General features: G+C 35.7%; 1 protein-coding gene across 1 annotated transcript; it reads left to right on the forward strand.

The window, feature by feature from the left end:
• The first annotated feature begins 6,178 nt into the window (after positions 1-6,178).
• On the forward strand, positions 6,179-19,432 carry LOC129262468 (fructose-1,6-bisphosphatase 1-like). The gene is made up of 6 exons (XM_054900592.2): positions 6,179-6,525; positions 8,499-8,754; positions 13,123-13,263; positions 13,844-13,981; positions 14,665-14,784; positions 15,634-19,432. Exons 1-6 carry the CDS (start codon positions 6,356-6,358, stop codon positions 15,820-15,822), a joined length of 1,014 nt encoding a protein of 337 aa, XP_054756567.2. The 5' UTR covers positions 6,179-6,355; the 3' UTR covers positions 15,823-19,432.
• Positions 19,433-24,195: the final 4,763 nt, after the last annotated feature.

The following is a 24,195-nucleotide window of genomic DNA, read 5'->3' on the forward strand; positions in this document are numbered from 1 at the left end:
ACCATGAGCGCGAAGCGCGAGCAGAAAATTTTTGATATTCTGATCTGAAACTGGATAATTTTAGTACGTTTTGAATAAGATCAAGCTGCTTATCTAAAAAAACATGCGTGCGCGTGTTTTAGAGTTAGACAGAATTTGCATTCTGAATACATTTCATTGTTCATCATGAAAATAAATAATGCGAGCGCAGAGCGCGAGTTGAAAATAATATTTGAAATTCCGATATGAAATGAGTCAATTTAAGCACTATTTACAGCACTGTGTATATAGGGAAATTGTGACGTCGATGTGGATAGCACTAAATAAATGATGCGAGCGCGAAGCGTTAGCTGATATTTTATTATTTATTTATTTATTTATTCAGTCTTATTTAAAAACAGGGTAATCCTTTCAGAGCCAAGAGGCCTGCTTTTCAAAAGAGCCCTGTTACATAAAATATTACATACAAATGAGAACTTATAATGTACAAAACCATAGAAATAGAACTACACAAAATAATACAACACATATGTAATTAAACTAAATTGAACTAAAATGAACTAAACTGAACTAAACTAGACTAAACTAAACTAAACAACTTAGCTAAAAGCATAACAAAACAAGACATGAAAAAGGAAAAGGAAACCGGTAACCAGCACGACATAACAAGTTTGACTTCTATTAGTACGATTATAACAGAAAATGAACCAGCAATTTCCTGCATTATTTTAACAATGACAGGTTGATTGTGCGTATTTGGGTCTTAAAAGAATTGAGTGTAGTTGCCGTACGAATATATGTTGGTAGTTTGTTGTAGATACTGGGGGCTACGAATGAAAATGACCGTTTTTTAAATTCAGTACTGGGTTTTGGTATGAACAGTGGGTTTAATGTAGAATGGCGGGTGACATAATAGATAGGACGTTTTGTAGCAAGACCATTCAAGTAATAGGGTGCTAAGTCATGAAGTATTTTAAAGACAGAAATACAATACTGATAGTTAATTCTACTGTCAACGCTTTGCCATCCGAGACTATTAAGTAGAGTTTCTTTGGTAGTTGTGTTGTCTGCGTTAAGAACTAGTCTTGCATATCTGTTCTGGGTACGTTGCAGTTTTATCAAGTCCGTTTTGTTACATTTTCCCCAAACCACCGATCTGACTGAGATATGTATATCATCGAACAGGCAATGCGAGCGTGATGCGCGAGCGAAATTTTAATATAGTGACATTAAATATTTTCAAAAATTATTTTCTAAGTCTTCTCCTGACCTTATTTTATTCACTCGTCTTCCTCCTTTTATGTTTCGTCTTCTTTTTTTCTCCTATCTTTCCCCTTCTTTGTTTCTTTCTTTCCCCGTTTTTCCCAATTTATTTGCTCCGTCAATAGGGGGAAAGGCCCTCGGGCCCCCTGGATCCGCCTATGTTAGTAGTTGTTAAGATGAACACGATGCATATCTATTAAGAAATGAATGCGAGCGCGAAGCGCTAGCTGAAAACTTTTATAATGATGAAATGAAAAATACATTTTCAGTTGTCAGGTTAGAATATCAAATATTTTCAGCTTGTGCTTCTCGTTCGCATAAAAAAAACTGTGAGGTCGGGATGCGTATATAACTAAATAATTTATTGATGCCAGCGCGAAGCGCGAAATCAATTTTTTTTATATATTGACTTAAGAAGGACTAAGGTATAATTCCTATTCTAATTGCTTGTCCTTTTTCTCTTCTTTTTCTGTTTCTTACCCCTTTTTTTGCGCCACCATGGGGGGGGGGGCAAAATATTTGCCCCTTGGATCGGCCTATGTATGTTGACTTGAAAAACACTAACACTTACATGTGGGATTGATGCAGAGGATGCATACCTCATTGATGAAATATTGCGAGCGCGTAGCGCGAGCTGAATTTGATAATAACCCTTTTTTGTGACCCTGAACAGGATATCTATCTCGCTAAACAGACTTAAAACTCGAAAACATTGTTTTTGTCTATCATCGTAAAAACGGGATATTTTAATTCAGCCGCATTAATTTAAGCTTTTTGGGCAGGACATATATTTCACTATAAACAGGCAATGCGAGCAATGTTGCGCCCCCGGTCGAAATGAATTTGCATGAAGCCCCTAAGTTCAAGTTAAATTTCGCGCCCTCGGTTGAACATAAACTTGGCGCCCCCATGTGAAATATAACTTTGCCCTCCCCCCCCCCCCCCACCTCTGAAACATGTATTTGTCGCATTATGGTCAAAATTCAAATTAGCGCTCCTTTAGTTCGAACATCAATTTGGTGCCCCGCTATATCGAACATCAATTCGGCGCTCCCATAGTTCGAACATCAATTTGGCGCCCCCCCCTCCCAGTTCAAACATCAGTTCGGCGCCCCATAGATCGAACGTCATTGTGGCGCCGCCTATAGTTCGAACATCAAATCGACGTCCGGGTCAACATCTCCCTCTTTCGTTTCCCATCTCCTATTCTTTCTTTTTTTTTTCTTTCTCTTATCCTCATTCCCCTTCCTTTCTCTTTCTTTCTCTCTTTCTTTCCCCCTCTTCCTCTCCCCTTTTCCTCCTCTCTTCTTTTTTTTCCTCCTCTCTCTCTCTTTTTCTTCTCTTTATTTTCCCCTTTTCTTCTTTTCTTTCTTGTCTTCATTTCCCCCTTTTCTTCTCTTTTTTCCCCATCTTTTCTTTCCCCCTTTTTTCTCTTTTTTCCCGTCTTTTCTTTCTCTATTTTCCTCTCACTTTTTTCTTCTCTTCCTCCCCCCTTACTCTCTCTTTTTCTTCTCTTCTTTTCCCCTCTTCCTCCCTCTCTCTTTTTCTTATCTTTCTTCCCATCTTCCTCTCTATTTAAATATTCTTCTCTTCCTTCCTCTTTTTCTTCTTCTTCTTTTTCCTCCTTTTCCTTTCTCCTTTCTTTTCTTCTCTTCCTTTTCCCTCCTCTCTTTTTTTCTCTTCTTTCCCCCTTTTCTTCTCCCTTTTTCTTTGTCTTTCCTTTCCGCCTTTTCCTTCTCTTTTTTTTCTTCTCTCCCTCTCCTTCCCCCCTCTTACTCTCTTTTCTATTCTCTTCTTGTCCCATCTTCCTCTCTCTCTTTTTATTCTCTTCCCCCCTCTTTTTTTTTAGCTGGGGGGTGAGGCAGTTCCCCCTCGGCCCCCCATGGATCCGCACCTGATAGAACCCATGGTCTCGTATCATTTGACCTTTGGACCTCTCGATGACATTTGATATATCTTATCATTTTTACACACACTGCGGACTATCGGACCCGCGGTCTATCGGACCCGCGGACTATCGGACCCGCGGTCTATCGGGATGTCCGCGCTCCGCGTCCTATGGTCTGCTTTGCCAGTGTGACTGCGGCATTTAGACCCAACTGTTTTGAAAAAAAAAGCTTGCAACGTAGATTTCTGGCCAATGTGATTTATACTTAAGTAGGTGACACGACATACGCTCCTGCAACATTGATTTTGCTCAGGTCAGTGGCGTAACTACGGGGGGGGGGGGGGACGTCCTTAAAATGTCTCTTTTAGGTCAGTATTCTTGGCAATTGAGCGCGCTTCGCGAGCCCACTAAGTTACTCAAATTCAGTTTGCAGGTGCTCCGCAATACCGTGACCCAATGTATGCCACTGGCTCAGGTCATAGGGTTAGAGTTAGCATTGTAATCGAGTTTTTGGTTCAGAATAATGTAAAGATAAGGATTATGGAGTATTCAGTTTTGGAGGTTAGTTTTATGTTTGGCTTGACGTGCAGATTTTCCATTAGAGCAGTTTTCGCCGGAGTATTTGTCGCCGGAGCAAATGTCATGGAACCCTTATTGTCTAACGATACCGTTTTAAGAATTAAATATTCATTTTAGAGTACTTTACGGCTGGAATGGGATGTTTGACAACATTTATGTATACTCATCATATATTACGGTACGATTTCTTTTTAAGTTCACTGTCCTGCATGGGGGAAGCAACTGTCTGTGACATTACATTATTACACCTTACGGATTTGAAGGATTAGAACCATCACATATTTTCGTAGATAGAAAAGTCCACAGAAAATTATTTACTCTTTCTGAACCTATCTTTTTAATTCGTAATTTTCTTGAGATAATCAATAAAGTCAGCTATTTTGAAATACAGAGCGCCCTCAATCATTTTGTCGTTTATCTTCTGTTTCCTCTGTCAGTTGTGACTATTATTATCTCACACAGAATAATCAATAAATATTCTGTTTAACATTTTGAAGAACATCAAAACACGGAATGTCCATGTTTTTATTAACTCATAACTACAATTACCTGTTGACAGGATACGAAACTTGCAATTCTGAATCATTTATATTATTAAAAATCATTCGGTAAAAAAAAAAATGAATGTGTAATGTACGTCCGCATGTACAGAGAAAGTTTGTTACGAAATTAAAGAATCGCCTGCATGCCTAATCCATTAAACGCTACGAAATGGGGGGGGGGGGTGGGGGGTCGACGCGGCTACATTTTACTGTCCCGGGAATAGTTAAAAGGGTAAAAAATGTTAAAGGTTAAAATAGTCAAAATCAGACAAGGAATAACAAAGACGTTTATGATATTTTAAAGTTTTGCATTAGTTTGGGGAAATAGCTCTGCATGAATATTAATGAATGTGGAATGAGCACGCCGATGATGTCATATTCCTATCATATTGTATTATGATAAAATTAAAAAGTATAATTTATTCAAATTTTCTCCACCATCGATACAAAAAAATGGATTGACAACTGATTAATGCACAAAATATTTATCGCTGCAACTTATGTTGTTACAATAGAGACATATCATATACACATGTATAAACAAAATAAATAGAGCTTAAAGGAAATTGGGGACATGACATCATCAGCCCTCTTAACATGCCTAATGAATATTCATAACGGCGTGCAACTGTTTCCACAAAATATTGCTAAACTTCCAATGAGTAATAAAACTCGATAACTTTGTTTTTTTTCTTCAGATTTTGATTTAAATTATCGTTTTCGGCATTTTGCTCAGTGAATTCTACTCTATTTATTAAGCTATAAATACTTTCATCCCGGACCATCCCTTTAAGTAACTAACTCGGAAACGACCTGGCGCAGATAATCTACTAGATTGAAGAGCGCCAACTAAACTCCAACACCAATTAAGCGTTATTGTGAAAAGGTATATGCACGTCGTCATGAATATTCATTAGGTGGGCTGATGATATCACATCCCCACTTTCCTTCTTCTTATGTTATTTTTTTGCAATCATAATTATTCATGACATTTACTTCTGCGCCAATTGCTCCGGACTTAATTTCGTCTAAGTAGTCTTTAACGAAAATAATCCCAGAGCATTTGTCGCAGGATCTAATGTCGTGCCACCATTATTTTCGGTATACTTCCAATTGGTCTAATGCCAATTCGTCTAATTACCAACTCGTTTACTATCATTTTAGATCTAGATTTAGATTTATTTATTTCCGTTTAACAAAATTTTCAACATATAATCAAAGAAACAACATATATTCAATATAATACAGACAGTTCAATGACATTTCATAACAAATATTGAAGATAAATTAAACAAAACTAAAGTGAGTTCCAATTATTTTAAAAAGAATATGGAAATGAAGAAAAGCAAAGCTTGTATAAAATGCAAGTCCCTAAACTTAGTTTCAATACTAATTCTAACATCAGTTCGTCTACTGTCATTTCGTCCACTCACCATTTCGTCTAATAACCAGTTGGTCCAAAAGCCAATTTTAGTCCATATACAATTTGGACTATATTTTGATGAAATGAATTTTAAAACAAGTTAGGAGACGAAATGGTCACAGACGAACTGGTGATTAGACGAAGTGATTGGACCGGATGGTTATTGGACCAAATGCCTGGCCCCTGTTTAATAGACGAAATGTGGATGGACGGAACGGCATTAGACTATACTAGACCATTTGCAGATTGTATGAGTTGGCAATAGACGAATCGGCAGTTTACTTTATTTTCAGGGTCCCGTGACACAAAGGTTAACGATTGATCGTACACTTGATTTTCAAGACCGATTGTACAATGTAGAATCAATCGTAGAAAAATGTATAAGTTTTGTGTTACGGGCCCCAGCTCGATGTTTTCAGCTGGCGCCCTGGAGGTGTGTCCTCATACTCGAAGCTGATTGGCTTAGCATGACGAGCCCATAACTTAATTTTTGCGATGAGCTACGTGCATTATTATGCGCCGCGAGTCGAGTTTGCATCAATACAATTGTCCTTCACGCGACATTCATGCGTATGTGGCGTAGTGGCAATGAATGCCAATGCTGGCTGCTATCTGACGTTAGATTTCTAGACTATAGATTTATCTCAATTTACTTCGAGTTTTAAAGTAATCTTCGTCATCATGTCTTCCCAAGGAGTGCAGACTGATTTTGTGACGTTGACAAGTTTTGTTCTTGCCGAGCAAAGACGTTTTCCCGAAGCAACTGGGGAGCTCACGACACTGCTTAATTCACTGCTCACTGCCGTCAAAGCCATTTCATCAGCAGTAAGAAAGGCTGGCATTTCACGCCTGTGAGTACACGCAATTGACTGTTAGTATTTACATACATGTATAAAAACTATAATGGTGGGCCCCAAGTCTGCGCACCTAACAATTTGAGTTAAGATTTAACATGAATTTCTTCTTATTTCACAAAATCTTTCAGTTAATAATGTTCCTTATATTATTATGAGTAAGTGTACCAAATTTTTCATTGAAAAATGAAAGAAAATGTAGGATTTTCTTGAAAAAACCTCGGGCAGTCATTTTCAGATTGAAAAAAAAATGGTACCCCATGTCTGCGCACTCATTGACTTTGCACACGATTCAGGGATTTTGATGAGAAAGGCTGCATTTTGAGGCCGTCACATGAAATGCCCTAAATTCATAATTTTTTCCACTATTTTGAGTCAAAATTTTTTACGAATACCTGTCGTATGTATTGCATGTGTAAAGTCTGTGTTCGTTGCGTATCTTCTTTTAATAGAATCGCGCAGATACGCGAGTGCGCAGACAAGGGGGACTGCGCAGACTTGGAAGAACTTGCCATACAGTGAGACCACCTCTTTTGAAACCGACCACCTTGCGTGCATTAAAATTATTGCGTTTTACAAACGATACGCGCGGGAGAGTAGGCGCAGTGTCCATAGGAACGGTAAGAATCGATTTTACGAGAGAAAAAGGTAAAAATTTAGTAGAATTTATCAAAATTGTTTTGACTAGGCCCGAACTCCGCCGAAAAACAGTTGTTCATACCAAGAAATGGAACTGATTTGGAAGAGTAAAAATATTTCGCCACCGAGACAAGAATCGGCCGTAAACTTAGTGTATCGCGGGTGGTCGGTTTCAAAAGAAGGGTGCAAATGAGCAAATGTAAAATCGTCGTATTCGTTGTTCGCCAATATATGCGCAAATTGAATCGGAGTCGCCGATCGAAACATGGGAATCTAATCTGCTCAATTTTCTGCACAAATGAGACGAAAACTAGGTAAAACTGATAAATATTTTCGCAAATAAGATGCTTAGAAAGTTAGGTGGTCGATAGGGGGTAGTTCCAACCATACATGATCTTTAGGCATGAGTGTGATGGGACAAGTTGAAAGGATGATATTCTGCTCTATTCTGTATTCAACTCAGCTACGCCTCGTCTAGACAGCTGGCAGCCATCTGTTTCGAGGAGTTAAATTTTTTTTTTCTCCTCGTACACAGACGGCTCACTATCGTGCAGCCACCATTGGCATTAGGCCTTTTAGGGGGTTAACAATGCAAAATCCCCCCGACGGGGCTCATCGATTTTTGTCTTTATTTCATAAAAATATATAAAAAGAACTGTACCAACTTAAAGATTATTATTCCGTTTTGGCCTGAAATGCATCAAAACAGGAAAAAATAAACATAAAAGGGGAAAAACAGTGACTTACTTCGGCTGTCGCGCAACTCCCACTTCTCAGGTTGATCCGAACTTAATACATAAACATATGGCCATTGAGTCCCCTGTACGGATCGAGCTAGAACTTCGGTCTCTGTACAGTTGGTGAGTGGAGCCAACGGAGTTCAGCGGAACAACCAACATAACAGAGACCGAAGCTTTTGGTCTACACGTCGTCATGCTTGTAGTTGAAGAGGATGCCTCTTTCTAGTTTCTTTTAATAGTTTCAACAAATGTGATATTTTGACCATATGATTGGCATTGCACAAGTAAGAATTATTGCTATTTGTGTTGTGTTATTAATAACTATGCCTCTGAAGTTAATGAAAATGCGAACAATTTTATAGACCCTCAGGTCTACGCCTATGTACATTCAGTTTCTTACATACATGTATCATGACCTGAACATATTTTTTCAAGAAAATTATTGATAATGAAAACCATTCATTCCACAAGGAGTAGATCTAACGGACAAAATAATTGTTGGATAGATCTAGTTTGAATAGAGGTAGCCTATATATTCTTCGTGCTCCATTGTTATGCAATCTTTTAACACTGAATTCTCCCTTTACTCAGGTACGGTATCCAAGGTTCGGTGAACACGACAGGAGATGAACAGAAGAAGCTGGACGTGATCTCAAACGATCTCTTCATCAACGCTCTGAAGGGATCTTACACAACATGTGCCCTCATCTCGGAGGAGAACGAAAACATGATCGAGGTGGAGACGGAGAAGCAGGGGAAGTATATCGTGGCTTTCGACCCCTTGGACGGCTCGTCAAACATTGATTGTCTCGTCTCAATCGGTTCCATCTTTGGTATTTGGAAGAAGGTTTGTATATGAGTCTCTTCTTTGGGATGAAACTTGTGTCGTTCGTTACTTGTTTACATCTAGACCTTGGATCCATGACATTTGCTCCGGCGGCAATCGCTCTCTTCTAAATTCCAAACACTAATCAAATTACCAACTTCGAGTTCAACCCTGGGTTTAACACTGTACCCTACCCTAAACATAACATAAAGGGCTATTGCAACCTTAACCCAACATTTTAGACGAAATTAAGCCTGGAGCAATTGTCAGAGGAACAAACGTGTCGCCACCTTGGACATATATGACTGTATAAGCCACAGACTAACCAGTGCTTGACATTAGCAGTGGCCCGGTGACCTTGGGCAACCAGAAATGGGAGTCGGGCCCCAAAAGTCTGTACAAGTCCACTGTTAGTGTCACGGTTTGGCTACCAAAGTTTTGATAAATTGTAATGATTTCTATTGTTTTAGGGCCACCAAATTTGCTTTGTGGGCCACCAAAAATATAAAATTTATGATATTGGTAGATTGATCGGGCCATCAAGAAAAAAAGTTAGTGTGGAGCCTTAAACTAACTGTGCGCTAAAATTATGGAAAGTCAATGTCACAATGATGTTGAAATTCATACTTAAATTGTATTTTTGTCTCACCTGCATAGCAGAGTGAGACTATAGGCGCTGCTTTTCCGACGGCGGCGGCGGCGTCAACACCAAATCTTAACCGAAGGTTAAGTTTTTGAAATGACAGCATAACTTAGAAAGTATATGGACCTAGTTCATGAAACTTGGCCATAAGGTTAATCAAGTATTACTGAACATCCTGCCCGAGTTTCATGTCACATGACCATGGTCAAAGGTCATTTAGGGTCAATGAACTTTGGCCAAATTGGGGGTATCTGTTGAATTACCATCATAACTTTGAAAGTTTATGGATCTGATTCATGAAACTTGGACATAATAGTAATCAAGTATCACTGAACATCCTGTGCAAGTTTCAGGTCACATGATTAAGGTCAACGGTCATTTAGGGTCAATGAACTTTGGCCAAATTGGGGGTATCTGTTGAATTACCATCATAACCATCATAACTTTGAAAGTTTATGGATCTGATTCATGAAACTTAGACATAATAGTAATCAAGTATCACTGAACATCCTGTGCAAGTTTCAGGTCACATCATTAAGGTCAACGGTCATTTAGGGTCAATGAACTTTGGCCAAATTGGGGGTATTTGTTGAATTACCATCATAACTTTGAAAGTATATTGGTCTAGTTCATAAAACTTGGACATAGAGTAATCAAGTATCACTGAACATCCTGTGTGCATTTCAGGTCACATGACCAAGGTCAAAGGTCAATGAACTTTGGCCGTAATGGGGGTATCTGTTGAATTACCTTCATAACTTTGAAAGTTTATGGATCTGACTCATGAAACTTGGACATAAGAGTAATCAAGTATCACTGAACATCCTGTGCGAGTTTCAGGTCACATAACCAAGGTCATTGAACTTTGGCCATTTTAGAGGTAATTATTAGATTGCTGTCATAACTTTCAAAGTTTATAGATATAGTGTATAAAATGTGGATATAGGGGTAATCAAGTATCACTGACAAGTTTTATGTCACATGATCAAGGTCCAATGTCAATGAACGTAGTACTGTATCATTATATGAATGGTGTTTTTTGTGAATAATTATTTAAATGGTGTTTTTCAAAGTCAGCACTGCTGCTATATTGAATCGCGTGATGCAGGTGAGACCGCCAGAGGCATTCCACTTGTTATCATTATGTTTACTGTGTTCTTTCCCCATGCTTTAATGGTGTAGGGAACTATTCTATTTATAGTTAATGATAATTATTGAGATTGAAATTAACCCGAGTTCATAATACAGACTATTGTCATTTTTTCTTTTCTCATACTTTATGACCAATCTTAGCACCATCTTTTGGTGAATCCACATTAAATATTTTCATATGTGGCATGTCAAAAGTACACTGTATATTCTCCAAGTTCAATTTTATGTTACCATACTTTCTCATGAAGTCAAAGTTACCGGCTTCTAAGTCTTGAGGAGAAACTTGTGTATCTTTGTATCATCCCATTTGGATTATTGTAATGCTTTACTTGCTGGTTTACCTCAATCTAGTATATCCCCCCTTCAAAGAATTCAAAATACTGCAGCTAGACTGGTAACCCTCACAAAGAAATTTGAACATATCACCCCTATTCTCTACTCCCTCCATTGGCTTCAGGTTCAAAATAGAATTATTTTCAAGCTCCTTCTCCTTGTCTATAAAATCATCCATGGTCTCGCCCCATCCTACCTTCAAAATCTTATCTCTCTTTGTCCCTCATCCTCTGCAACTCAACGTCTCCGATCTTCTTCTACTGCTCACCTTCGACTTTCTCTAGGACCCCGCACTTTTACCCGTTACGGCGATCGTGCCTTTTCTGCTCTTGCCCCTAAACTCTGGAACAATCTCCCCATCTCCATCCGTAATGCATCCACTGTCGAATCTTTCAAAACACTCCTCAAATCTTACCTCATTAAGCAGTCCTCTTAATTCCTTATCCTGTTCTCTCTCACTGTATTTTGTTACTTCTTTTTTTTTCTCTCTTTCCAATGCGCTTAGAAACTGTTGTATTAAGCGCTATATAAATGTTAATTATTATTATTATTATTATTATCTTTGCTCAGCCTTAACCCAAACTTGTTTTAGGGTCAAATGTGACTGCTAAAACAAGCACATACTTTTAAAACCTGCTGTATATGGTTTATTTCCAATTTGTCTAATGCCAATTCATCCAATTGCCAACTCGTCTACTACCATTTGGTCTATCATCAGTTTGTCTACTCGCCACATGGTCTTCTTTCATTTAGTCTAATGCCATTCCGTCTAATAACCAGTTGGTCCAATAGCCATTTAGTCCATATACCATTTGGTCTAATTAAACTAAAGTGTTAATTGTGCAAAATGAATGAAAAGAAAATGGGTATTAGACCAACTGGTTATTAGATGAAATGGTATAGACGAAATGGTGATTAGACAAAGTGATGATTGGACCAAATGGTTATTGAACCAAATGGTTGTTACACGAAATGTTGATGGACAGAATGGCTTTAGACTAAATGAAGGTAGACCATGTGGTGAGTGGACGAGTTGGCAGTGGCCAAATTGGAAATTTACCCTGTATATTGGGGGAAGCACATTTTTTAAAGGAAAATCCTTTCTTTGGTTTCGTTCATCAGAAAATGTCTCTACCCCCTTACTTGTGAAATCCTAGATTCAACTCCGCCAGGGTAGACCTCAAAATACATGTAATCTGATATGAAAAGCTGAAATATGAGAACACAAAGCCAAAAGCAAAAAAAATTATATATTATGTTCATGATAACAGGAAATTGTCATTTTGCATGTTCAACCAAGGGGAATCCACTTTCCTTGGTTCAACTTTAAGAATAGATTGATCTCTTGAATTGTTTTGTTTAGTGAATTGGGGCATGTTGCATATGGAGTTGCGATTAGATACAACTAAAAATCAAGCACAAGTATCTGGTTCACATATTTCATTGGTTGAAATTCAAGTCACGTTCGATTCTATTCTTTCTGCAACAAGTCCTTAAACCAATAACTAAATTCACATACCATCCTTCTTAGATCTTTATATAATGTGTGCCACAAGACTGTAAAAGTTTAGCTTTGCCTAGGATATCACTTGTTTTGATGAACAGTTCATGTGATGTCTGTGGACAGAGCCAAAACATGGAAATTCAATTTAGCATGTAAAGAGGAAAAACAGAAAAATAATACACCAAAGTGGCAAAGCCTTAACTTATATGTAGTTCCTGGCTACATCATGATAATGAAAACAACATCTCTTTAAAAATGTGGTTATTCATATTGTTTTACAATATCAGTTGAAAAATAAGAATGTTATGCAATTTTTTTTTTATTTCCACAGGGTAGCCCTTTCAGTTGGCAAACTGAGTTACAACTTGGGGGCCCTGCAAAACAATGAAATCAACACAAGTTTGATATTACACGTATGCAAAAAATCTGAAATAGAATGAAAATATTACATACTATAACAAATATGCAATATGGAAAAGAGTTCTAAAAAGAAAAAAAGAAGCTCTAAAGAATTACAAAACGTACAAAATAATCAAGATTACAAAAAATTAAGGACTAAGACAATTGACGGAAGCAAATATTTGGCACTTAGATTTAAATGATTAGAATGATGTGGCGTTTCTAACAAAAAAGAGGGAGCTTGTTTCATGTGCAATACAAGTATGCACAAATTCTTTGATTTATTTGATGGTAAAATGGTTAAATGATTTTTGTCATCAATTCATCAATATATTTCCGCAACATTGTTTCTTTACAGACAAGTGAGGGCGCTGTGACAGAGAAGGATTATCTTCAACCTGGCCGACAAATGGTTGCTGCTGGCTATGCCTTGTACGGTAGCGCCACCATGGTTGTACTCAGTACGGGAAATGGCGTCAACGGATTCCAGCTGGATCCCGTAAGAAATGCCTCGCCTCTGAATTACGTTATTTTGAAAACGTCATTTATAACAACACTCTTGATTTACCAGATGAGATACGGTTCTGTGAAGTTTATGTTTATTATTGATGACAGCGGCATGTTTAAACTACTAAACTTTTTTTGTTATTGTTATTAGTATTAGTTTATTCAGGAAAAATAAAAATTATATTTTCATGAATTACATTTTTCAATTACAATAACATTCCTTTTAAAAATTACAATTACTCAAAAAATGTATTTAATTATATAATTGAACAATTACATGCACCTTGTAATTGAGCTCAAACCTGATGGCTAAAAAAACAAGAAACAAAATACAGTTGTAGCATATTGAATTGTGGTACCTGTGAGGTGTTTCATAAAGCTGTTTGTAAGTTAAGAACGACTGGTGATCCTTTCTTGTGCGCTAAGCAATCGCCAATAAACATTTTGGTGTATACCATTTACCACAAGAAAGGATCACCAGTCGTTCTTAAAAGTCGTTCATAACTTACGAACAGCTTTATGAAAGGGCCCCTGGAAGGTTAACTGGCAGTCTATGTATGTTGTATTTGTAGGCGATTGGAGAATTTGTGTTGACAGATCGTGACATGAAGATCAAACCAAGAGGAAAGATTTTCAGTATCAATGAAGGATACGCCATGTACTGGGACGAAAGCATCAAAGAATACGTCAAGTCAAAGAAATTCCCTGAGGTGAGTCTTCAAAAAGTCTTTTGCACAAACTATCGTTAATGTGATATTTACCCCAAATATGAAACCTTTCCATGTTTTCCTATTTGTATTTGAAACTTGAAAATGTGATGAAAGATTACTTAGTATTTTTCTGGGTATATGGTATTCTTCTTAAAAATTCTGGATGCATTTTCTTAAGAAAGGTGGATAAATGAATAAAGATTGAAAACATTCAGTATTATGACAGTTTTTATTGTTTATTCATTTATTCATCTTTCGTTATGATGCATTTAATGTTGTTGGTATGATAATAGGATATTACCCAGTCACTAGATTAGAAAGACTCTAGTAGAAGTACAACATACTGTACATATATAATATTTGTAATATTTTATCTCTAATATATTGTATTAAATGTGATCTAAATGTTTACCTGCCAGAAGATTAATTGCAGGTTTGAAAAAAAATCATTATACTGTAATAAAAATGATGAGGTACATGTAAACTCAATTAGAAATGTATATCCATATATTCGTATGAGTGGTTCTTATCTTTCTCAATTTAAGTCGATCAAATGTAAATGCATTTTGCTTGATTTCTGAATACATGTACCGTATTTGAGATTAACTGTGCCTTGTAGTACAGTGCTTAATTTTTTCCATATGACATTTTGAATTTGCTGGTTTCACTGTTTTTTAATGTAGGATGGCAAGGCTCCGTACGGTGCTCGATACATTGGATCTATGGTAGCCGACATGCACAGAACGCTTAAATATGGAGGCATCTTCATGTACCCCGCCCACAAGAAGAGTCCCAAGGGAAAGGTAATTAGTCTGTAGGATTTATGGACCTTATGCATATGATGTCATAATGTCATAGCGCCCTCCCTCAGAGGATATAGGAATATGAGTCAACAGAGTTGTCAGAGATGTGCCGACTGCAGATCACCAACGCATACAAGGCAGCATGATGACTGATGACGTCTTGTAGAGGACCTCGAGGAGAGGGGGGTCCTTCCAATTATACATTACACAGGGTTTTGTTGCCTTAATAGGTCACTATTTTACAAGAAAATCCCTTAAACAAGGGTCCATTTTCTCCTTTAAAAAAATTCATACATTGGTTTGCATGTTTTTAATCAATAAACAGTTGATTTTCCAAATCTTGTATGTCATGTATTTTGGGGGGTTTGAGGAAAGAAATATCAAATCCGATGAAGAAAAAAATTCTAGTTTTTAACGACTAGTCCCTTGATACCAGTCTGTATATTATGAGAAACATGGCAGCAATGTATTGCTTGAGGTTTGACGAAAGAAATATCTGAAATGCAGTAGAAAAGGGTTAAGATCTTAAGACAAACCCCTAAACATGGGTCTTTGTTTTATGAGATATCCCTAAACACAGGAACCATGTTTGCCCCTAAATGTGATAATAAATGGGTTCAATGTCCAGGCCTCACACCCCTGTAAAAGAAAATTCTCTTTTGAATTATTCCATTTTTATAATATGTACTATAAAGAAAAATATAACTCTAGCCTTGTTAAACTCTTCTAATCTTCTAAACAATTGCCTACCTTCCCGAAATCATACAATTTGTTTTGCAGACTGTCATAATCCATTTCTTCTTCCGACGAGATGACAATAAAGAATGTGTTATCTCAATCTTTCCTCAGCTGAGGCTGCTTTACGAGTGCAACCCGATGGCATATGTGATCGAAAAGGCTGGAGGGAAGGCTATCGCTGGTCAGGAAAGGATTCTGGACATCCAACCAACGGCCATTCATCAGCGATGTCCTGTTACCATGGGTTCCATGGAGGATGTCGATGACTTCCTGACCATTGCACAGAAACACTCCAGCTAAGGGACGATCTCATGGTGGATAAGTTAAGAAAAAAAAATAAAAATAAAATGTAGATCATACATTCAGTATTTTGTTCTTTGATCCCAGTGGTTTTTGACAAAGTGTAGAGTGTGACAATATGGCAATAGAATGATAACCCTACTTTGGTGAAAACCCCTTCACCAAAATCTGTTTGGGCTTTTTTTAATCCAGAAATTATAGGTGAAGAATTATGTAGCTGATTAATGTGTGAGAGTCATCAATGGTTTTCATATCACAGATAATGTGTCTCCTGTGAAATAATTTTTTTTAGTAAAGAAACCTTTTGTTTAATGTTCATCTGGTAACAATTAGATTCCTTCAAAATGTTGGGTGAATCATCAGTGATTTTACAAACTGGCACAAACCTTGGCTGGTCTCCAAATCACAATTTTGAGATAATCGCATTCAAAGTATCGGTGCTTTTCTAATGCTCATAAGTCATAACTTCATGCTTTGAAAGAAAGCAGAAAGCTGGTTTGTGCCACTTTGTAATATTAAAGGAGGGGTACTCTTTAAATACAAATTTTGATCTGAAATTTGTTCATTTTATCTGTATAGTCAATGATGGACTTTCAGAATATTAATAAACTCAGTTTTGAAAATTTGACCAAAAATTAGGTTTGTGTTAGTTCGTAAAATCACTGACGAAATGACGAGAACATAGTAGAGGGGAAATTATACCACGTTGGTACGATAGAATACTTTTATTGGTGTTCGAATCTTTTTGTAAAACAACCCAAGCTTCCTCCTTTGGCAAAATTTGACTAATAAAATTGCAAAGTGAGAAAGACATGGATGCATGTAAGTCATGCATTAATGAGACACTTCTGTTCAAGTTCAAAATGACAAGCATTTACACATGTTCCACTTTAATGTACAGTACGTATGAAAATTTAATTTTCTCAATTTGGAATGGGAAATGAAAGATCCGTGCTGCAATATTTGACGTGCAAGCCGGGTTTTGGTGTACTACTAATGGGATTGATGCGACGGCCAGTCATGTAATTTTTAAAGTGCTATTTATAATGTAAAGCAGTCATCATTAGTCTCTATCAGTATAAATGTGATGAATGGTTCATTACTGTGCCATAGCAAAATTTGCAATGCTTTTTAACCAAAGTTTTATACTATTACACTGCCTCTTGAAATGATTTAAAATTATTTTCTTAATCCCTGAAATCTGGTTTTCATTGATTATATTCATTCTTGTTTGATTATTGGTGTAAGTTTGTTGCTGTTGTAAAACAACACTTTATGAAGAAGCTTTAAAATAGATAAATGATTCAGCCTAATTGTAGGATCCGGTTGCTTGAATTGGTCTTTGCAAGGGAACTACTTCTGTATTGCTGATTTGTTATGAAATGCCATATTAAACAACTTGTCTTACATTATCAACATATGAGTTTATGTATTCATACAAACTGTTCTTTTTAATATAACTGTATAAACTTGTCATGATCCAGATCTATAAATAATTGTACATGCAATCTATGTATTTCTCAAAAGTTTAATGATAATTTTACAAACAGCACCCCATACAGCATTTCATAATAAATCAGCAATATGAAAGTCTGTCCCAAGAAAGGGCCCTCTCTTGATACTGGACCCAACTCTCTTGAATTGACAACAGTTCTTCCCTTGTTTAGAATCTTTTTGAGTAATCTTAATATTATTTACTTCGTCAAGCTTCCTTCGTTGGTTCTTTTAAGCTGTGAAACAGAATTTTATTTTTAATAGTATAGTATACAGTATCTCATGTTTTACAGAGATCATATATCCAAGATTATCCTGGGCATAAAACACAATAACTTCAGCAGTAATACATGTACTTTAAACACATCTTTTCCTTTTGTAAACTTTATGTTGCTTAAACCACTGCCCTTGTTATATACCCAGTATTCCAGTATTGCCATGGTAGTCACCATAATGGCAAAGTTACAACAGTTGTAAGTCCTTTATGAAACGAGCCCCTTGTCTAAAGTTGTGGTTTAACCATGGAAAATCTATTGTGACAGGTATCTCTTACAGAACAAGTTCAATTATCAGATCAAATGACACTCAAATCATTCATAACCGACTGTGAATAATTACTGAAATAGTTCTCTTCATCTTCATCTTCATGAGAGAATGAGCCAAGTAAAGATAGGAAACGTATAATGTAATTGAATTTTGAAATGTTTGGCTTCCCATAATTTCATGAAGAGTTTGACCATGGCCAAATTTAAACCAGAATTCAAGAGTACAGGCCATGGACCATGGTCCATCAGACTTACCCTTACTTGGAATTCTGACGATTTCAGATGGTTTAGAATTACTGGTGTGATTTGTGTGTAATTATCCTCCATGGAAAACATTATTATAAAGCAAATTTACATCAATTAGAGTGCTTTGTGATTGTATATAATTTTCTTTAAGTTTTTAACTTTTATATGAATAAAAGGAGATGAGAAGAAATTCTAGAGACAGGGCTAAAAAGGAAACAGTTGTCTAGCAATCATCAAATTGGTATCTTTGTCAGTTGTAAATCTGGTTGCTTACTTCAAGATATCTTCTTGGTATCTTTAAAAGTGAGAGAAATTCCAATTTGTAGATATATGTCTGCTATACTTGTGTATGCCCTATTTTTTTTTAAGAATAGAAATGATCAAGGCTGAAAGAATGTTTTTAAAGACAGGATTCTTTAATATCTGGGAATTATATGAAGCAGTGTTATGAATTTTCATGTGGCATAGTGGCAATCCCCTTATTTAAATTATATTTCTTATACAAGTAGACATTAATAATGGCTTTTGATATTATTTTACTGAAATATTTGATCAGCCGAATTTACCTTTGTAATTATGTGCCATTTTATGAATTTAGGAGCATTTAGTGATGAGAACAATTATGTTACATTCCTAGTAGTAGTACATAAAGTACATAATTGTGATCAGAAATGTTTACAAAACCTTAGAATTTTGGTTTCCGGCAATGAGACAAGCTATCACTTGTAGGTCTCATGTTACATTGTTCACCGATTTATCGCATGATGGCTTTCAATGATTGATTTACACATTATGGCGAGTGCATTCAGATGTAAATAATGATCAATTGCCAAGTTTTGTGTAACAGCGTCCTGAGAAATGTTATCTCTCCTTAGCTTTGCTTTGGAAATAAATCTTCATTCAGATAGATGCGACTTCTTTCACTGCTACTAGTAGTCTAGTTCTAGATGATCTTAATTGAATTCTATTCTCACATCTGACGTAATCCTGTGCGTATGCCGAGCCGAGTGAGCGCGTTAAATCGAGAACCTGTACACCTAAACAAAAAATGTTCACTCAGACAGGTTCTTGGTTTTGCGTGCTCACACGGCTTGGGGTATGCACTGTACATCGGATGCGAGAATAGAATTCAATTAAAATCTTCTAGAACTGGACTATGCTGCCAGCAGCAATCATTTGCTTAGAGTATGCTAAACCTTGAAATCAGTACAGTTTATGAATGCTGGATAGTTGTTGCCAAAGGCAGGGTAACGTATAACGTTCTTGCAGTATTTCATGTCTATTTTGCCCGAAATTCATTGAATAAATGAAGATTAAATATCTAATCAGACCTGGTGGTATTGTGGTTATTTGGAATTTCATAGCATTCATACAGCAGTCTTTGTAGCTCATAGTATGATTGATTGATTTTTTTAATTGCTGTTGAATTCTCTTTCATGCAACATAATATTTTTCTCGTGAATTAATCTACATGGATTTGGTCCTTAGGGAGTATTGCATCTTAGCCGATTGATTTGTTACAACTTTTCACACCTTTTTATCGCAAAAAAATTCCTTTCGTTTATTTCTATCTCTCTCTCTCCTCCCCTTTTATTAATACCTTCTCCCTTTTCTTTCTCACATCCCACCATCTGTATTGTCCTTTTGTATTGTTCTCTTTTTCTTGTTTCCCCCTCTCCCCACCCCCTTCTCTTTCCACTTTACTTTCCCTCTCACCCCCCCCCCCCACACACACCTTAATTCTCATCTCATTCTTTCTTTTTTCCTCTACATCTTCCAAAATGCAATGAATCAAAACAAAGAAAACACAGTTTGATCAGATCACCTTTCTTTTAGTTAGAGCATAGTAGAAATTTATTGCCCATGCCGATACCCTCCTGAGCAAAACACAAAATGAAAAAAAAATCAAATGACAAACAGAAATACTACAGCCACCGATGGGAAATTGGTGTATATGAAAATAAAATCTTTCTTGCTGCCATATCTTTCCGGATTCTAGCTTCGTGCTTTAAAGACAGCGTGATTTAGGCAGTGAACAGAATGCTAACATGGTCATCACTTACACATGAAATGATTTCAAAGACAGAGTATCTGCGGGCTATTCAACCTCGCATCTCAAAATCAAACAATTTTTAGGACAGTTCGCAAAAAGCTGTACTTAAAAAATATGGCAATGGTAGTAACCTTATTTGTCTGAAAATGGTCTTGTAATCCCTGTAGTAAACTCTAGGGAAAAAGGTTGCCACTGATGTCATTGCTATAAAAATAGACCCTACCTGAGCTGTCCTCAAATTTGTTTTTTTTTCTTTGTGGAAGGGTGTTTGAACAGTCAATCAATGATGGCAATTATTTCATATTTTTTCTTGTGCAAATTAAATGACAATCCAATAATTTTGAAATTCTATCAGAAATGGAAGAGATTTTGTTTTCTACTTTCAAACAAAACACTGAAAGAAAAACAAATCTTGGCCCTATTTCATTAGCACAGATCAAACAAGTGAAGGGAATGTAAGACAAATGTGCTCTCAACAAGTCGTCTGTTTTAGAGGACCTAAACATGTGTGTCCTAAAACTTGGTCAATGATGCACAAAAATAAAAGGGATTTACTAGACCTCTGTTTGGGATAGTGGTGGATATAATGCAAGACAATTTCCACTTGCATACAAAATAGAAAGAACAAAATTTTGCCCTGTTTCCAAGTTCTTGTTACCAATAACAAAGGAAATCTCAGAAAAAAAAGTGCTCTCAACTAATTGTGTTGCCTTATCCTCATGTAGTATTATAGTAGTAGTAGACACATGATACTGCCAAAATCAAATATCTGTAATACACATCTCAAGATTCACATCAAATAATTAACATAATTGTTTATAATTGTTAATTAAATTTTCTTAAAGGATGAAGAAACCTCACTTCCATGAAAAAAAAAATTTGTAGAAAGAGATCGATTGGATTCGGTATCCACAGTGATCTAAATATTTAGTTATGTTAAGTACAATTTCGTGTTACGCTTTCCTACAAGTAAAAGAAATGTTCACCATGCATATCAGAGAGAATATTCATATATCAGTAAAATCTTATAATTCAGTATTTGATTTTTTTTTAATATTGACATTTGTTGATTAACACTGCCCCTTTTCAACAATGTAACTTTAAATCAGAGAGACTTACAAAAACCTGGAAAACGACACAAAAAAGTTATAGAAACAGACCAAACAAATACGTTGGTAAAATAAATCAATCTCTGTACACAAAGACGTCATATTTAGCGAGAGTATAGAATGTTAAAGGTTTATGAAAACAAGGAAAATTGCTTTGTTTTTCTCTTCAAATTACACGGGTGTATAAGTGAAAAATACGCTAGTGCATGACAGATTTTGCACTGAACTTAGCCTTTTAAAACACAAATGCTCAAAACAAATGTGGGGATTGAGACTGAAAAATTGCATTAAAAAAATTATATTACGTCATGAATAAAAGTCATCAATCAATAAATCTTGTGTTGAGAATCCTATTTTGTCTTCGTAAAGAAAATTGTGAACACTATAAATTGAAATGTAGAATCAGGTTGTATATAAAACAAGAGGATAAAAATATGAATGTTACTTCATCAATTTATGAAAAAAAATATGAACAAAAGTCTGCATCAGAAATGTCACCAGCTGAACAACATATATTCAAAATATTTTCATAAGTTCGCCAACACGCATGATTTCTTTTAATTGTCCAATTTCATGGCATAATTATTCACAGATTCATAATCAAAAGTAAACCATTTCAAAGTGCTCTTGTATGTGGACAAGTGTCAAAACACTCGGGGCAATGAGTAATAAAATTTGACATTGCATACAATTTACTGTACACTGTTTTAATGTAAATGTACATTTGTGTACTAGCTTACACAAGTATGGGCTAATACAGTATCAATATCTGGACATTGGAGACAAGTTTGCTTCAGAATGTTGAATATGCAGAGGCATATATAAATCAGAAAATAAAATTGTTAATTAATTATAAGAATCACACACACACAACAACAAAATTAAATGTCCAATTCAGGCATTCATACCCATTTTTTTAAAGACTGCCCAACAAGCAAACTCTTCATACTCAAATTGTTTTTTAAAAAGAGAGAAAATAATTTTTTTGTGAAAAATGCAGTTCAAACCTTAAGATCCAGATGAAAGGCTTGAATTGGTTAGACCAACTTAACCTTTCAAATATAATGAAATGACTTTTCATAATCCAATCACTTTCTTCTTTGCATTGTACTAATTTTGTATATGTTTAGAATATATTTTAAATATGTTAAATCTGTTTGAATATATTTTCATTTCTGAAAATTTCTCATTTCTCCCGTTGAGCAGTTTGTATGACAGTCTGGTCTTAACATTGATTACAGATCCCAAATGATAACATGTTATGGCAGCGCAGATCAACATCATTGTTTCTCAGTCTAACATAGCTTCCATTTACAAGTGCATACAGAGACATAATTTAGCGCTCAAAGAATACACAGTCCTTTCAATAATTAAAATGCAATAAAAAGATTAAAAACTATCATGATACTAGTATAATGTCAAGATTGCAACTGTCCGCAATTCAGCAACAAAAAAACATTACTTCTCTTCCTCTTTCCTCGCACGTTAAACTTTGTTTGAAAGACTAACTGTAAATATATGAAGACTTAGTCATTTATCATCATCCTATGATATCTAAATACATGTTAGGAAAACACCCCCATGCACTTTACATTCTATGCATTATGCAATATAATATATTTATACAATTTACATCACTTCAAAACAAACATAACTATATACAAGGAGGATTGTAGAAAATATATACAAATCGCTACTTAAAGATAATTAAACTATGTCAAGCAAGCCAAAGCATTGCTTCATAGCTCTATATAAAGTACTACTGACTGGACATGTTATGTACTTACAAACTTTGGTTAAATTGTGCACAGAGATCGGTATATTTTCTTGAAACTTGCTACGTTTGCACACATATGCTGAGCATATTCAATAAATATATATGTATATAAATAACATTCAAGTTTGATGCATAGATGAGAGAGATTAATAAAAACAACTCTAAAATTTGACAATTTCATAATAAAGACAATGTTTTTTTTACTTACTGGAACGCATATGTGAATAGAATACATCTTATCACAAAATCTTGAATGAAGCATTTGACCAAGTTCTCTACACTTTCCATTTTTAAATAAATACTTGGAAATATAATTACTCATAAATGGCAATAATATCCATAGGCAGCTACCAGCATTATACCAAGCATTCCGGCGACTGACTGGAATACTCCCCAGGGAGTGGAGGATGTGCACACACTGTGTGCGGGAATGACTGATTGAATCCGATGACCGGGGTAATAATATATCTGTAAAGCGCTTAGACACGTCGTTCCGATGTATTAAGCGCTATATAAAAAATGGATTATTATTATTATTATAATTTCATAAGGGTAATTTTCAGCAATGAAAAATAAACTGTAATCTTAATGTACTATTTTCTCACCATTTTCATAATTCCTATAAATAGTATTTTTTTCATTAGTTCCAAGCTGACAGATAAAAATCATTTTCATAAAATAATGATGATATCCAAAATTTTCACATTAAAATTCTAATGTTGGAGAGAGATTTAGCTTCGGATGTCTTAACACGGTGAAGACACGAAGAGAAAAGAGGAAGTAACGTGGCCGTGATTGATCAACTAGGCGTAATGCTCGGGTCAGGGAGATGGATCACCGCGCAAGAAATTTTGTGTGTGTTGTTTTTGGTTTAATCATTCATCAGAATGAATAGCATATTTTAAGGGATATATCCCAGTTATTAAAATAAATTTACATATTTAATTTATGTTTTTAGAAAGTAGAGAAGTGTAATGATTTATTATATAGCTGGAGACACCAAGTCGATTTGAGAAATATAATTGAGAAATTCCACACAAACATAATACTGACAATTTCATCAAATTTGAATACAAAATGAGAAAGTTATGGTCTCTTTATATTTTATTTTTTCACATTATAGTTGCATGGACAACAAAATTAGAATGC

Source organism: Lytechinus pictus, chromosome 5 (assembly GCF_037042905.1).
Source record: "Lytechinus pictus isolate F3 Inbred chromosome 5, Lp3.0, whole genome shotgun sequence".
NCBI lineage: Eukaryota > Metazoa > Echinodermata > Echinoidea > Temnopleuroida > Toxopneustidae > Lytechinus > Lytechinus pictus.